At 41.4% G+C, this 16789-nt stretch overlaps 3 protein-coding genes across 4 annotated transcripts in view; 2 read left to right on the plus strand and 1 right to left on the minus strand.

The window, feature by feature from the left end:
• coq10b (coenzyme Q10B) overlaps nt 1-1931 on the plus strand; it is a 21521-nt gene extending 19590 nt beyond the window's left edge. The window contains exon 5 of the mRNA XM_015037509.1: nt 902-1931. Coding sequence (XP_014892995.1) covers nt 902-1069 — 168 coding nt within the window. The 3' untranslated portion in view covers nt 1070-1931. The remainder of the gene's footprint in view (nt 1-901) is intronic.
• A 3694-nt stretch (nt 1932-5625) lies between these two features.
• hspd1 (heat shock 60 protein 1) lies at nt 5626-12660 on the minus strand. Its single transcript, XM_015037510.1, has 11 exons — nt 12552-12660; nt 10203-10378; nt 9776-10111; nt 9599-9694; nt 8961-9054; nt 8704-8872; nt 8518-8617; nt 7396-7641; nt 7149-7323; nt 6887-7065; nt 5626-6358 (listed from the first exon to the last, which is right to left on the minus strand). Exons 2-11 carry the CDS (start codon nt 10374-10376, stop codon nt 6200-6202), a joined length of 1728 nt encoding a protein of 575 aa, XP_014892996.1. The 5' UTR covers nt 10377-10378; nt 12552-12660; the 3' UTR covers nt 5626-6199.
• A 444-nt stretch (nt 12661-13104) lies between these two features.
• LOC106950570 (MOB-like protein phocein) overlaps nt 13105-16789 on the plus strand; it is a 20863-nt gene continuing 17178 nt past the window's right edge. Inside the window, exons 1-2 of one of the 2 annotated variants that reach the window (XM_015037514.1) lie at nt 13105-13223; nt 15617-15772. In XM_015037514.1, the coding sequence (XP_014893000.1) occupies nt 13221-13223; nt 15617-15772 (159 nt within the window). In that variant the 5' untranslated portion in view covers nt 13105-13220. The remainder of the gene's footprint in view (nt 13224-15616; nt 15773-16789) is intronic. The other variant, XM_015037513.1, reaches the window with a different exon arrangement.

Below are 16789 nucleotides of genomic sequence, written 5' to 3' on the forward strand. Positions count from 1 at the left end.
CGGTTTTTCCAATGCAAAAGGTCAAACCAATTTAAAAAAATTCCCCAAAATCGGAAACCCCCCCCCCCCCCAAAAAAAAACAATTTCAGACTGTTTCTGTTAAATAAGAAGCGCAATTAAAATCACAGGTGAATAAGTTTGTTGACGCGATTAAGTTATTAAAAAACATGAGGTGCCATCATCCTCCAACTACTTGTGACTCATGAACCAGATAACACCACAACAGATTTAATAAGCACAGTAGTTACTGCAACAAACAATAATATTACTGTTTTGAGACCATTTTTAAGTAACATAATGGTAATTTCATAACAATGCAAGAGCACATTCTCAAAGATCAATAAACTTTAAATTCTAATGAACATTTAACAGTGGAACTGGAAGACATTTTAAAATAAATGAACAAAACAACAGAAACCACAAGTAAAATGAATCATGAAGTCTAAATGAACTGTTCCTCAGAGAGAGACCAAAGAACCAGAATGAACTTTTGTCAACTAGATTTTGATAGAAAGGGACAAAATGGAAAAACGATAAATCATGCAGTTTAAAATTATTGAGCTCGTTTTTATTTACTATGCAATTAATTGATTTATTGTTTACTGGGACAGGCACACTCATGATACAGAAAGAAGTGTTTCTAGTTTTACAAAATAAACCAATTTCAATACAGCCAAAAATCACCCCACTTCATCCTAGCATTGACATTTCTGTTTAATCAAAAACAAGTATTTTCTGAAATTGGCATGTTTCCATTAAATAGGTTTATTTTCGAAATGTGAAATTGTGCAACTTGCTGGCCAATGGAAATGCAGCAAGCGTGTTGTGACGATGCAGTTTGCCTGAGGTGACATGTTGTGAGAAATGCTTGCTAACACGAAGCCCGCCCCCCCCTGTCCAGATCTCCTTCGAGTTCCGCTCCCTCCTCCACTCCCAGCTCGCCAACGTCTTCTTCGACGAGGTGGTGAAGCAGATGGTGTCGGCGTTCGAGCGTCGCGCCTCCACGATACACGGCGCCGAGACGCCCATCCCCCGCGAGCTGATGTTCCACGAGGTCCACCACACGTAGCACCCACCCCCCCCGTGACTCCGCCCGCCAGCTTCACACAACGCCAAAGAGCCAGAGGACTGCCGCCCCGCGCAGTGCCTTTCCCACAGCAGCGAAGAACCCGTCAGGAAGCGGCTGCCAGCCGTAGCCATAGAGACGGAGCAGCACGCTCGTTTTTTAAAAAGAATATCTGCACCTCCGTTCAAACCGTAATGCTGTCACGTCTGACATCAGGAAATCCAGCTGGAACGGCTAGCATTTAGCATTAGCATTTCTTAAAACGTTCTACTGATCATCAGCTGTTTGTCGAACACTTTTCTACATGAAGTGGCCTTTTTTTCTAGCTGAGCCTTTTCTGGTTCCGGCGTGTCGGACCGGAGGATTTGTTGCTTGTCTTTGTCAAATCTGATTGTTAAAGTCTCCGTTAGAGGAGTTCTGACTAAATCGGCTCGTTGAGAGAAGTTGCACTGAGCGACGCTAGCCGGGCGTTGGGATTGGTCTGATCGATTGGTTTTTAGGGAAGTTTTTCTATAGTTCACTATGAAGCATTTTCTAACCTCTATTTATATGGAAACTCAAAGGCAAAGAGGAGGATTAGAACATTCTTTTCAACAAAAGCTAAATCTAAGAGATGTAAAGCAAAAGTGATGAATATAAAGCTAATATAGTAAGCTAACATATTGTATGTAGAAGGAGAGCTCCCTACGGGAGACATGACAGTTGGTACTGATGCTTGTAAAACAGGGGTGTCCAATGTGAGGCCCGGGGGCCATTTGTCGCCCTTGAAATGCTTCAGTTTGGCCGAACGGTGAAAAGTCGTGACTTCTTGACAATTGATGATGGAACAAAAAAAATCATAGATTGAATGGAAAAAATGGAAAAATGTGGAAGTTATCTGTTTTACTTTGAATAAAGCAACAGTCCAAAGCACTTTTAATGTTTTGGATCTTTTAATGAAGTACAAATAAAAAAAAAAAAAAGTGTTAGCTAGTAAAAACCAAAAATAAAAATGACAGAGCAGTTTTTCCATTTCTAATTGAATGTTTAAATTTGCTAGTTTTGGCACCCTGAGGGCAAATGTTTGGACACCCCTGATGTAAAAAGGTCAATAATTTATAGAGGCGAGCTAAAGGGGAGCGTGCATCAGCAGGCGAGGCGTTCAGGTGCGTCAGGAATCGGGACGCTCCTCTGTGGCCGCTTCAACTTTAAAGGGCACAAAAACAAAATGTGATCCCAAAAGGTCACGCAGTCAGAACATGACCCATGTACTGTACCGTCAGGTTGCTACGGAAACGGTCATTTCACTTTTACGATCCCGCCTGTCTTGTAGCGTTGCGTTCGCTGTCCTCTCCAACGTAGGACGCCGAAAGTGATTCCGGTAGTTTCGGAATCAGCGCGTTTGTCTTCCACGTCTGCTGCAAGGGAAAAAATAAATAAATTTAAAAAAATGGCAGATCGGATTTTGAAGGCTCAAGCAGACGAGGAAGGATGACATTTATCCCAAACTTCCTGGAACAAGCATGATCCCAGTTTGTATTTCTGTTGTGGATGTTAGGGAGCGACGGATCAGGCTTTTCCGACTCTCAACCATTCCTTGTTTCCTTTGCTTCCTCTGTTTTTGACAGATTCCAGTTTCAAATATCCATCAAAATCTTTTTTTTTTTTTTTTTGTTATTTTTATTTTATTGATTTTTGGTTTTTGTGTCACAAATAAACTTGAGGAAACAAATGCAGCTTCAGTCGGGGGAAAAAAATCTAAAATAAAGGTGAAACTACGTAGTTAGGCAAGAATAGGTCTGACATTTTGGACACAATTCAAACATTTTCGGACCAGTAGTTTTCAAAAACTGTCCTCTAGACTGCTCAGATTATAGGTTATTCTTTCCATTATTTATCTGAAAACATTTTTGACTTTTTTTGCTGTCATCTATGTATGACGGCATATTAAGAGCATTGTCAGTATAGGAAAAAACAAACAAAAAAAAGAATTTCCGCCAAAAAACGCAGGATTTTTTTAGATTAATCTCACAAATTTTCTAGAAAAGAACTTGGAAATTTCAGAGTTTGAAAAGTCGAAGATTTTTAACTTTTGGAACTCAAAAAATGTCCGAGACTAATCTAAAAAAATTCCAGGGTTCATTAGTAAATTTATTTCTCCTTTTTTCCCCTCTTCTATCTACAATGGCCCTAATATGTCTTCATGCTAATAATAGCAGATATTTATCTCTTTTTCAGTAGCTCAACTCCCAAAATCAGGTTTTATTTTTACACATATTCACCTCAGTGGGAGCTCATCAGTGCATTTTCAGTATTTGATCATTAATCTCAGTGGATCATGTAGAGAACGGGGCGTTCTCAGATGGGGTTGGGGGGGGATGGATGCGCGTCCCGGCAGCCGGTTCAGACCGGTCAGGATGTTTCCAGCTCACCTCATGTTGGCTGCTGTTTGCTCAGCTTCCATGAACCAGTCAGATGTTCAAGGCTGCAGCGCCTTTCGTCCGGCTCTGCTCGGTAAAACAGAGACGCGCTGTCATTAACCTCTGCTCCTGCACGCTTACGGCTCCCGTTGATGTCTGGAACTGGAACTGATCAGATGACAAACCAATGCATGCTATTAATATTATCCAATCAGGAAATCAGGAAACGCCTGGTGTATGTTTTCAGAACGATTCACATCAGTTTTATTGGACAGTTTGTGTAAAGTTGATTCAAAAGGGATGAAACTGAGGAAGGGAAGCCTGATCAGCAGATATGAGAGACTCAAGCTGCTCTCAAATTAAAGCTGCAGTATGTAACGTATTTTTTTTATTTATTTAAAAAAAGCTTTTAAATATTTAACATTAGTATGAGACAACATGGTGACAGTTTCATGTAACTTCTAATATTATTTTATAAGTTACATATTCCAGCTTTAATGACTAAAGGGAAGCATAAAGGAACAGAATGATTAATGTTGATTAGATTTGGAAGTTTGATTTCGTGGTCGGCCCGAACGTCCCAGCAGGAAGTCGTTTCCATGACGGTCTCAACTGTCCTGCCCACCCTGTGCCTCCAGGTCTGCTGGCTGCGTATTTATCTCCAGGTGTAAAGGAACATCGCCGCCATTATCTCCTATTTATTGTTTAGTTTTACCGATAAATGTTCGTCTTTTTTATTTGTAGCTGATGGTTAACATTTACACAATGCAAACATTTCAATCCCAAAGGGTAGTTTTTTTTTTTGTTTTGTTTTTTTTTTTACACAACAATGTTATCATCTCCTCTTTGTCAGTTTTTTTTTATTTTTTATTTTTATGATTGCCTTCATTGTTTTATTGTGGCTGGTTGTAAATGTTAACTCAGGCAGCTTCAAGTGTCAGTTTGTAAATATTAGTTTGAACATCCGAGGAAGCTGTACTCTGCTTTTTAGGAGAGGATGGAGACTGGTGTGTGTGTTGTCTGTGTGTGTGTGTTTTGTTTTGTTTTTTCTGGAAAGGTCTGTGTTTTCAAAGTCTTCAGACGATGTACCAACTGCATGATGTATAAAGTATTTTTTTCAAAAAAAAAAAAAGAAAAACGACTTCCTGTGGTTTCTTTCTCGAAGAGTGATAAAGTTTAATGTACACATTTTCCTGACCTTTGACCTGTTTGAACAGCCAGGTGTTTTTGTTACAGAGAGCCTGAAGCCACTTTCAGATAAAGTGTGTTCACAGAAAAGCAAGCTGATAGAAAAAAACCCCCCGAAGTCATCGCATGAAGGTTAAAAGTACGACTTTAACTTTTATTCTGAAACCAACTGGAGGTATTTTTTAAAACCGAAATGATATCAACTCTTCTTTAGCAGGTTCTGGACTAAGAGGACAAAAATGGTTCCTTCTTACTGAGACGAGTAAATGCATTATCGCAATAGTATAATGCATTTATACTATTGAATGCATTATACAAAAATTCATGTTTTTGTCTGGAGACAAAAACATGAATTAATATCTTAACTTTTGCAGTTGACACCAGTGATCTGGGCTTTATGGTAGAGACAGTACCGTCTGCTGCAGTATTTAAAGTTTCAGTTTTGTCTGACTTAAATTTTCTAAATTCCTACTCAGTTAATGGGGTGGTGCTATGTATTTTAACCACATAAGTGAAATTTTATAGCATATAAAAATGCTAGAGAGAGAGAGAGACATGGTAAAAAATTTTCTTTGCAGTTTGTGTTGAAATTTCTGTATTAAAAATAATTTTTGAATGGTATGATAAAACTTACCTCTTATATTTTACATTTGTTTACTGGAATAAGTTGGCTTCTGAATGATTTGACTTGACCTATAAAGGAAGCACTAAAATCAAACGTAATATGGACACTGATTTATTAAATAGAACAAAAACAATCACGTCTACTCGACAGAAATGACCCGGTGATCACGTTCTGGAACACTGGCGCCACCTACTGGCTGCTTCATGCACGTCACTACAGGACTAGATACAGTTTCACATTCAGACTTTGTCACAGAACATGTCAGGGTCATGTTTACACTAACGAGGGTCAGTAAACATTCAGCAGGCCTGTTAGGCACTCAGAGTGAAGACGTAACGAAACGCTCGTAGTCTGTAAGAAAACTGCTTTAATTCGGATCAATGATGACAGACATGTATATTACAAAAACGCATGAAGAATTAACAGAAAAAGAAAAAACTACTACAAAATAAAAATCCAGACATGGACACTGAAGGCCTGCTCTCTCTGGTCCACAAAGGAATGGTTCTGTTTGTTTCAGCCTGCAGGACTACAGCTACTCAAGTGCAACCGGGGAGGGTGGGAGAGGAGAGGGGGGGAAGGGGGGTATTTTCGTCAAATAGAAGAATCAGAACATTGTGGAGAAAAAAAAAAGTGATCATTTTCTCCATATGCAACAATGCACACAGATTCAGAACTCTGCGTTTCTCTGCAGACACGTGAGGCTGAAACAAACCAAGCCGTCCCTAGTGGTGAACCCAGTGTTAGTGCTTCCCTCAGAGCAGGTTACATGATGCGTTCAGGTGCCAGTGTGGAATATGAAGGAGGGCTCCGGCAGCTCTCAGTCCACTGAGCCGTCAAACCAAGTGAAGCTCCGGAGGAATCGTGGTCAATCCAGCTCAAATCTGATGATTCAGTCTGTACAGGGTCGGCAGGCCCGGCTCAGAACCCCATGCCGCCTCCCATTCCTCCCATTCCCCCCATGCCGCCCATGCCTGCTGGCATCTCCTTCTCCTCCTTGGGGATCTCCGTGACGACGGCCTCGGCGGTGGAAAGTAGAGACGCGACTCCGGCGGCGTCCATCAGCGCCGTCCGTACCACCTGCAGGAGGAAGAGAAGGACAGGTTACAGTTTATTTGTTGTCTGATTAAAGCTTGCAACTAGTTACAAGCTTTAACCGGGGTAGAATTCCCACAGCAAAAACACAAATTGCCAGTAAAATACATCTACAACGAAATGTCTTTACTCCATTTTTCTAAGTCTGGTATTTTTTTGTAATCTAACAATCTTACAAAAACAGATAAAAATGAGCTTCTTTACATTGATCACGAGACAAACCAATGATTTTAGATTTATTATCTATGAGGAAAAACAGGAGGAGCTGCATCTTGAAGGCGGGGCTAGGTCCCACCAACCATTTTGCACAGCTGAATGGTTGCCATGGAGATTAAAGGATTTCTCCAACATGCATTAAAGAATCCCAGCAACACTCCAGGTATGTTTCTGATGAGGGATTAACATTATAATGGGATGGAAAGATCAAAAAAGTCGATTTTACATGATACTGTCCCTTTAATGACTCAAACACTAAGCGGGTGCACTGAGCTTCATCTTCAGTCTGTCCTGTACCTTTGTGGGGTCGATGATGCCCTTCTCCACCATGTTGACGTACTCTCCCTGCATGGCGTCGTAGCCCATGTCTGACGCCCCCTGCAGGATCTTCTCCACCACCAGGGAGCCCTCCACACCAGCGTTCTTAGCGATGGTCATGGCAGGAATACGGAGCGCCCGCCTGATGATGTCCACGCCTGAGACAGAACGGCAGAGAGCATCAGGCAGAGCTCGCGTGTCGATTAGAGGAGATGGAGCTGAGAGGATGCGCTCTACTCACCGATCTTCTGGTCGCTGTTGGCGGTTTTCAGGGTGTCCAGCGCCGGGATGCATCGCAGCAGAGCGCAGCCTCCGCCGAGAACGATGCCCTCCTCCACGGCGGCTCGGGTGGCGTTCAGAGCATCAGTCACGCGGTCCTTCTTCTCGTTCACTTCGATGTCGCTGGTTCCCCCCACCTGGCAATCAGTGGAGAAGTCAGATGTTTGTTCCCGAAATCCCCTAACAAGTGACTAAGCGCGAGCGTTTACCTTGAGAACGGCCACCCCGTCAGACAGCTTGGCCAGCCTTTCATTGAGCTTCTCCTTCTCGTAGTCGCTGGTGGTGTTCTCCAGCTGCTCGGCGATCTCTGCCGCACGCTTCTCGATGTCGGCGGGGCTGCCTCCGCCCTTCAGCAGCAGGGTGTCATCTTTGGTGATCTGCACCTCCCCCACTTTGCCGAAGTCGTGAGCCTGGATGTCCTCCAGAGCCAGACCCAGAGCTTCATCACCAAACACCTGCAGACACACATCCAGTCAGGGATCGACTAGAGACGCACCGATGCAGAGTTAATATCTAAATCGGTCCTGATATGGGAAAAAAATTCTAGATCTGTGGGTGACAATGTGCCCACTCAATAAGGGCAGATCTAGTCAGTCTAACTCTGTGCTTTATTATTGACCTATTTGGGATTCCTAATTGCTCTTTCTGAATCATTTGAAAGGAGGTTTGCTGCAGTTTATTTTTCATATTTGACCAAGACAGTCAGCCTGTCGTTTTATCAGTTTCAGTTTCTTTATTTTACATCGGCTCTTCTACTCTTAACTGCACCGGCTGAACAAATTCAAGTTGGGTTGTTTTTACATGTTTGATCAAACTTGTGAAGCTGCTGGTATATTTAAGTTGCTGTTCTGGTAATTGTAATTCAGTACATTTATGTCTGTATAAAAAGAACGTTTTAAGTCAATTCAGCTGATTTTCTGTATGTAATCAGTATCGGCTGATGCTTAACCTCAGATATCAGCATTTGGAAGTAGAGGTGGTCGATATGGACATAGAATACTATTGTGATAATAATAAAAATGACAAACTATTTATTACTACTTTTTTAGGTTACTGTATGGCTGACTGTATGACAACACTCATATTGCCACAACCAAATTCTGTTACAACATTCCCATTTGAAACGGGAATCTTCAGGATGGCCAATATGGAAAGTAGTGTGATTTAAGCATTTTTGTTTTTCAAATTAACCTATTTATTGATGCTCTTCTGGAACAGCAGCAAAAATAGTAAAAACAACATTTTTTGTTTTTTTTATTTAACATCATTAATGTAATTCTGACTGGAAGGCAAATTTCCAACAGGAAAGCGAGAGCTGAGATGAAACGAACCGTGCCGCCGGTGGCGATGGCCATGTCCTTCAGCTGGTTCTTCCTGTTGTCTCCGAAACCTGGAGCTTTGACAGCGACCACCTGAAGACCGACCTTCAGCCTGCAAGATCAATCAACGTTTATTTAGGCGTTGTCCAAAGACTGTTTTTGTTTCTGTGTCGAGGGGACAAACTTGACGAGACGTGCCTGTTGAGAACCAGGGTGCTCAGGGCTTCTCCGTCCACGTCCTCGGCTACGATCACCAGAGGTTTGCGGTGCTGGTTGGCGATTTCCAGAGCCGGTACGATGCTCTGGACGCTGGAGATCTTCTTCTCACTGAGCAGCAGGTAGGCGTCCTGGAACTCACACTTCTGGCCTGGAAGCAAAACAAGATGGATGGCGATCGATCAAAATGTGACCGAATCCTCACCTTAGGTGGGGGTTGGTCAGACGAGTGACGTTACCTTTAGCGGTGTTGATGAAGTAAGGAGAGATGTAACCACGGTCAAACTTCATTCCCTCAATGATCTCCAGCTCGTCCTGCAAAGTCTTCCCATCCTGTTACAAACAAAAACACAAACTTAATTTTTTTTTAAAACCACCCCAATTTTAATAACTTTGTTTAATGCACAATATATAAGATGATAAGTAACTGAGCCATTAGGAGTAATAAATATTCATTACGCTGAAACAATCCAAAAATTGTGCTGAGGTAAATTATATTCCTGCTCAAATTAAATGCTTTAATATAATATACAAATAAAAATACAAAATAAAATCTCAAATGTTTTCTGGCATTTGGACAAACAAATATATATATTTTTTAATTCTCTAGACAAGAAAAGTTTGGTCTGATTTAACTTCAGATGGTGGCAAAAAAAAGTTGATCTTTTTATTAGCTCCTGAAAATATCTAGTTTCAACTGGAAATAATGTTTCCAAATCCAAGAATGTCATGAAATTTCTCATTGCTCTCATGAAGCAGAAACCTGTTGCAGTCTAAGTTCATATGATTGACGTGAAGGCGAGTGTTTTCATCTTCATGCACCATTTCCCCTTTGAGACTCTTATTTTGGAGTGAAACAGGAACAACAGACACAGACCTTTACTGTGATGACTCCCTTGCGGCCAACTCTCTTCATGGCATTGGAAATGATGTTACCGATTTCCACGTCTCCATTGGCTGAGATGGTAGCGACCTGACACGACATCAAGCATGTAAATTTCACTGTCCTGACACTTGGGGGCAGCACTAAGCAAACCTGGCGTTTTTTCCGTACCTGTGCGATCTCCTCTGGGGTGGTAACGGGCTTTGAGAGCTTCTTCAGCTCGTTGATGACCGTCTCCACGGCCATCATGACCCCACGACGGATCTCCACGGGGTTGGCGCCCTTGCTGATGTTGTCGAAGCCCTCCTTGGCGATGGCCCGCGCCAGCACCGTGGCCGTGGTGGTGCCGTCGCCGGCCTCCTCGTTGGTGTTGTTGGCCACATCTTGCACCAGCTTGGCCCCGATGTTCTTGTACTTGTCCTTCAGGTCGATGCTTTTGGCCACCGTCACGCCATCCTTGGTGACCTTTGGACTGCCCCAACTCTGCTCGATGATGACGGTGCGACCCTGAAGATCACAAAGACGACACTTGAGCTCTCCAGCAGCGTCGGCCATTAGGCGAGTCATTCAGCAGGGGAAGTTAGAGAAGCATGCTAACCTTTGGCCCCATGGTGACGGCCACGGCATCAGCCAGCAGGTCCACCCCCTGCAGCATGAGGGCGCGAGCGTCCGCCCCAAACTTCACATCCTTGGCGTATGCTCGTGTGAGGTGAGGAGCCAGCGCACGGCACACAGGCCTCACCTGCTTCATGACGGTAGGTAGACGAAACATTTCTGAGGAAAAAAAATTAAAATTATAAAACGGTCAATTATTATATCTTAATTTGAACAATATGTTTTCTAATGTGGTTGAAGTCTTATTTGTCTGAAAGAAGTCAAAGTGTTATGATAAACGATGAGCCTGAGCCTTGTGGGGATGAACACCGCCCCCTAGTGACAATAAGTGGAAGGACATCAAACTGGGAAATACATAATCAGGTTACAAAAGCACAAAGGGGTGAGCTAAAATATCTCAACCTTCAAGTTGATGATTCAACAACCTAGTTGCACAAGATGCACATTGATAATGAATGAAAAGTATGAAATTTATCACAGCCTCACACTTAAGACATTGCAACTGTTTAATTAAATATATAAAAAACATGAATACATTTCAGGTTTGATAAAGTCTCTATCAAACTAATTATTTAGACATCTGGCTACCCACATGCTTCACTGAATTTCTTCTTTTAAATGAGTCGTTAAAACTTAAGTTGCAACTGAACTGTCCAGCATTTAAAGAGTCACAGAACCTGATTATTTCAGCGTCTTGCCCCCGTGACACCAACCATGAGGCAGTAATCCACCCAGCTTATCAGCAGTAAGTTCATTAAGTCTAGACCATTCAAAATTGGCTTTACAAGGCCACTACCAGGAAACCAAGCAAAATTACAAAATTACTTCTTCCAAGTAGGATTTGGGTAACTTTCAAGACTTTCCTGAATAAATTCCAAGAGCCAAACAATCAAACAGGTTTCAGAGTTCAGCTATCTTTTTAGTGAGAGAACATCAACATTTCAACCAAGGACACCTTTGGCAGAAGGCTAGAGGTTTAGACTGACCTTCTGACCTGACCACAAGATAACTAATTGTTGTTTTAGGCATCTGCTAAAGACAACTGGCAGCCACAAGTAGAGTCGTGTTACTCTAAACAGGCTTATTGTATAGTTTTCACTCCGTTAGCAAAAAGTATCAACCCCAGAAAACATACAATGTACTACATGGTCCAAGTGCTTATATTTAAAACTAGAAAAAAATACATATTGCTGCTAAACATGTTGGTTATTACAATAAAAGAAATGTCACTTATTTAATTTTGCCATTTTGACACACTGTCACTTCCCACACCAATACAGCTCATGGATTTTGCAACAGGAAATAATTTCCAACATTTGAATTTGATTTGTATTGTAAGTGAGGGAAAAGCATAAGAAACTGCTCAGCCAGCTGACCTGCTGTGTGCAGTAGGTGACAAAACTAAGAATTATACCTCATACAATCTCAGAAAAGTCCAGAACAAATTTTAACTTTCATTGGTGTCTTGTTTCGAGAAAGCCACAGAAAAAATATACAAAGCCTAAGTATACCGTCATATCCTGCATGTCAATACTACATAGCAGTTCCATAGTGGCAGGAGTACTTTAGGATTTTATGTATTCTTCCATTTCCAAACTCTGAATAATTAAGTTTTATCTGTAGTGAAATGAAATAAACGGATGAACGAGTAATAAAAATACATCACTGAGCAAACAATCCTAGGTAAATAACCCAAGGAAATTATAAAATCAAACATTTTCCTGTACCTTTTAGTTTCATCTTCTTCCTTCACACTGCTAGAAAATTAGACTTCGTTTACTTTTTATTCTGGAACTTTTGCATAAATGTTGCTATAGTTGAAAGATCCAGCCTTGTGCATTTCAAACGCCTGATTTTGTTTCACGGTACGCCTTTTACTGAAACTTAAAAATCCAGCCAGCAAAAGACCCCACGTGGGATCCTGAGGTCGTACGTCACAAGGTCAAATTGTAAGAATTGTGAAGGCAGCACGTGCACTGCCAGTGCCTGCACACTCACTCTCTTGTGGAAGAATTGGGTATAAACATGCTGTATCCGAGATGACATCCAAGTGACACCAAAGCAAACTGACCGTCTCGTTTCGTCAGGCACGAGACAACAGTTAACACGCTGAAACTGAACGGCGCTCGCGCGGACAGTTGGGAAGCTCGGTAAAATCCCCTAGTGCCATTTTAACGTGCACCGTCCTTGTTCTTACAAGGAGGAGGAATTAGCGAAATATGAGCTGTTCGGGTTGAAACAGCGTCATCTACACGAGCCTAATTGAAGTCTGCTCTTAAATTATGCACACTCGAGCCGCTTGTGTTAACACACGTGAAGTTTTAGCGCTTACCTGCGAGGTAAAAGCTTGTAAATGCAGCGAGGACACCACACGGAGCGGTAGGACTGGATGAGAGGACAGTCGTGGGGAGCTGTGAAGACAGTACTGCACATGGTCTACTGCATCCGGGTTATGTACCGGTCTGCCCCGTACTCAGTATACTTCAGAATATCTTACTTAACCATTATATTTGCTTGCTTTTACTACGTTTACCTCCAGTCTACCTAATAAAGAGATTAATTCCAGAACATATTCGGATTTTTAAATAATTATTTGATGATTTATGATATTTTAGTCCAGTAAATTCACACAAATGCTCGTTCCCGGGCAGGAGGTTCCAGAAATTTCCTGCGTGCCATTGGAGGAGCAAACACAGGTCAAAGTTGAAATTGTGCAATCTTGCGCGAGCTTCAAATGAGATTTTTTTAAAATAAATTAAGTTAAAATAATTTAAAATCGTTAATGCGCATTTTGACTTAAGAAAATATAGAATTTCACAACAAAACAGTTTTTTTAAAATCATTCCCGGCTGTGCTAGAACTTTCTGTGAGCCACGTCAAGTTCAGTGAGATAGTGCGCATGCGCCTTCTGGAGATTTCTTCACGTGGAGGGAGGACAGGAGAATCTCATTTCCACGCTCGTTGACTGCAGTGCAGCTCCAGACAGGCTCTCTCACAAAAAATGGTAAGAAACAGCGTTTAATAGTTGGAGACAGCTACAGCTGGGTGTTCACGGTTTAGATAGAGAGGCAGGGGACCGGTTATACTCTGTAAGGTTTTTATTTTCTCTGCATCGAGGCGTCAGCTAGCGTTGTGTAAGCTAATTTTCATTCACAAGGTCACGCTGCTGAGGAGAACAGTGTGTGTGGGGGGGCTCAACCGCACATTTACCTTATATTTCCATGCATAGGTTTAAGAAAGAAATAACAGCAAGAAAAAAACAGGATTATTGAAGATGTGCAGCTGCTGTAAGACCTAATAATTTTTAGTAATTGAAATGGCTTTTTATCGACGCAAACTCTATTCAGCGTAATACATTTGTATGTGAAGTTGTAGGGATCGAACCCGCGACCTTCGGGTTGGTGAAACTTCACTGCAGCAGACAAAACTCTCCGGAACTGATCCCTGAAGCTGTGTAGTAGAAGACCAGCACAACTGTGGCTCTTACTATCATTTTTCAACACTTTAAAGTGATGTAGTGAGTCTAGTCTCATTTCAGCGAAAGAAAGAGTACGAAAAAATTTTTATTTAAAAGAAGTAATACTGTCCTAGTGGCTGACTCATTGTCTACTTTTGTTAAAAAATGTAAATAAAGTAAATGGTTGATGTCTGGCATGGACTGGTTGTGATGATATGGGAATATTTTGTAAAAATGGCATGATGCGATATCATGATATAAAAGATTTAAAACAAAAATGCTTTTATTATAAACTAAAAACCTTCAAAAATATACTGAACAAGCAGAGAAAATTCCAGTCACTCCAGCACTCTTCCTGGCATACCAGGAACAAGTTGAAGCCATAGGAATGGTCTCTGTAGAATTCCTACATTAAGAGCACTTCATTATTTTACTGCAAAGTTCTAAATTTCAAACTTATTGAGTAAGTAACCATCAGGTAGCTGACAGATACTTTTGGATAAATAAATGCTCAGTCCTGATTTTAGTAAAACTAAAAGTACATTGTGATGCAGTCCTGGCTAAATTAGTTAACACGCCCTTCATGTCTTAAGTGGAAGTTATTGTCATCAAGTTCCTTTTTTAGCTAATATTTTCTGATGACTTTCCAACTCTAACAGCTATTTCTGAAATGGTGTAGAAAGTTCATTCTTTTCCTATATTTTTAGATGGGATGTCACCGAGTTGATGCAGCTAGTTTAAAAAAAAAAAATGAAGGCAGTCCACCCAGCCGGAGAGGCTTGAGGCGTTGCAGCTTTCAGAAACTGTGTTGGGTTTTCGAGCCGTCCTTGTCCTGCCAGGTTTCAGGGTCGACAGATCAGAGAGAGCGTAGCTGCCCCTCCTCCCTCCCAGTAAGCACGCTGGGACCAGAAGCCTGGACACAAGGTCACTGGTACATCTGCTGTTATCATAAGCTCAGCAGACACTATTGGAATCCTCCCTTCTTAAGGCATTTCCTAAAATCTCACCAAATGTAAGAAAGCTGACTTGACCTAAACTTGACCATCTGTAGGGTTAAGTGTAACTGATAGCAGTTGTTTTAATAGAAACTAAGTCACAATCTTAATTATTGCTGGCAGATTATGGATATTTTAGAGAACAAAAAAAAANAGAAGAGTACTTTTTTATTCTCAAAATTTTTTAGAAAAACCTGACATTTTCTAGAAAACTTTTGACTTTTTGAAATTTTCCTGCGTTTCAAAAGTTGAAAATGTTTGACTTTTGACCTGATTTCCCCAATTTTATTATTATTATTTTTTATTTCTGAGATTAATCTAAAAATTTCTAAAGTTTTTGGTGAAAATTTACTCATACTATTTTTTAAGGTTTTGTTGGCTCTAGTGGCCTTTATTTTAAAGTAGTTTGACAGGAAAGAGGGTTGTGAGAGAGGGGGAAGACATGCGGCAAATGTCACCAGGCCGGGAATCGAACCTGTGACCACTGGCATGAGGACTAAGGCCTCACTACATGGGTTGTGCTTTGCCCCTGCACCACCACAGCACCCCCTCTCTGTCTTTTTTAACCCAGAGATTTTTTTTGCACAATGGAATGTGTGCTCTGTAAGAATTTTTATTTTTTAGTTGATCTTGATTTGATAAATTGTTCCAAGAAAATATTTTAATAACTCTGTTCATTTGTTGAGTTGAAAGAATATTTTTCTAAACATCAGGTAATGACTTTGTCTTGGGTGCATATTAATTTGGAGGAATTTGGGGGAATCTGTAAATTCTGTTTCAAAAAATGATTTTGTGAGTTGAAATTATATTTTTATAATTTTTATATATATTAAACCTTGTTGGTTTTTATGAAACTTTGAATAAATGATGTTCTAGATTTACTGTTAAAAACTAATTCCCGTCCATATGATCCATGGTTGACCTGGAGCTCACTGTTTCTTCCAGGCCTTCAGGAAGTTCCTCCCCCTGTTTGACCGGGTTCTGGTGGAGCGTCTCACAGCGGAGACGGTAACCAAGGGAGGCATCATGCTGCCGGAGAAGTCGCAGGGCAAAGTACTGCAGGCCACGGTGGTGGCAGTCGGCCCAGGCTCTGTTAACCAGGTAATCTATTGTTTCCGTTCATTTCCCCCATAGTTTGAGTTCTACTCCATGTTTCACACAGCTTGCTATCTGATGCAGTACCTGTTGTACCTTAATCATGTAACTTTTTTGTTGTTCTTAGGTAGATTGAAATCATCACGCTGTATTCTGCAGGCTGCCTCGGTCCACAGATTCAGATTTTTACACCTTCCTGAGAGTAGTGAGTAGTTAGGCCCACAAAGTGAGGTAGAAAAGATGGATGGGAGCAGTGGACCCCCGCTAACCCCCGTTAGCCACATGCTATTATCTAAAATATTTACGATTCCTTCTAGAAACGATTAGAACGACCTATTTTAATGGCTCTCACATTAAATATATCTTGATATGCATTAAATGTACAGTGCAAACAATCTTAGCTCTGCATCAGAAGCTAATATCTACAGTCTTCTTATAGCCAATTAGAGCCAACGAAATGGCACTCCTGGATTGGCTTCTTTACAAAAGCCAGCCAGTAGTGTGTGAAGCAGCATCTCTGCTAAGTATTTAAACTTCCCAAGCTGAGTTTTCCTTAGAATATCTTAGATATGCTCTACGGAGAAAAAATGTACTAAAAGGGGGATTTTGCACTATTTTGGATTTCTGTTCCACAGAAAAATCTGTGAATACTGAGCTCTGAATAGGCGGTGGTCCACTGTATGCCAGTTCAGTTTTGTCCTATGTTGCCTTCTGCAGGCCCTTTAGAAATGCAGTTAGCTTCATGCAGAGACTCTAGGGTTAAAAGGGTTTCACCCAAAGACACAGACAGTGCGATCTGCAAGTGTTGTATTTTATGGGGCTCAACATGAATTTTGGACTTTTTCAGCCATGTTTCATACTTCTGAGTCTCCTTACTTTCTGAGAGACAGCAGGCGCAAATCGTGACACCGCACCTACTAATGGCACTTCCGGTGGCAGGTGTGACACCTGCCACAAGTGCCACTGCTTTCGGGACTAGCTGCCAGAGTTGCCACTGCGTTCGGCTGACTTCGGCTGACCTCG

The sequence above is a fragment of the Poecilia latipinna genome, unplaced genomic scaffold (genome assembly GCF_001443285.1).
Source record: "Poecilia latipinna isolate Pla-1442-1.1 unplaced genomic scaffold, P_latipinna-1.0 Scaffold408, whole genome shotgun sequence".
Classification (NCBI taxonomy): Eukaryota; Metazoa; Chordata; class Actinopteri; order Cyprinodontiformes; family Poeciliidae; genus Poecilia; species Poecilia latipinna.

What these genes read in the sequence shown, in the direction of transcription:
- hspd1 (XM_015037510.1), bottom strand. Translation starts at nt 10,376, where the DNA reads ATGTTTCGTCTACCTACCGTCATGAAGCAGGTGAGGCCTGTGTGCCGT. An exon ending in CAACAGCGACCAGAAGATCG is followed by an intron (nt 7,066 to 7,148) that starts GTGAGTAGAGCG and finishes GTTCTGTCTCAG; the next exon opens with GCGTGGACATCATCAGGCGG. An exon ending in GCATCATCGACCCCACAAAG is followed by an intron (nt 6,359 to 6,886) that starts GTACAGGACAGA and finishes TTCCTCCTGCAG; the next exon opens with GTGGTACGGACGGCGCTGAT.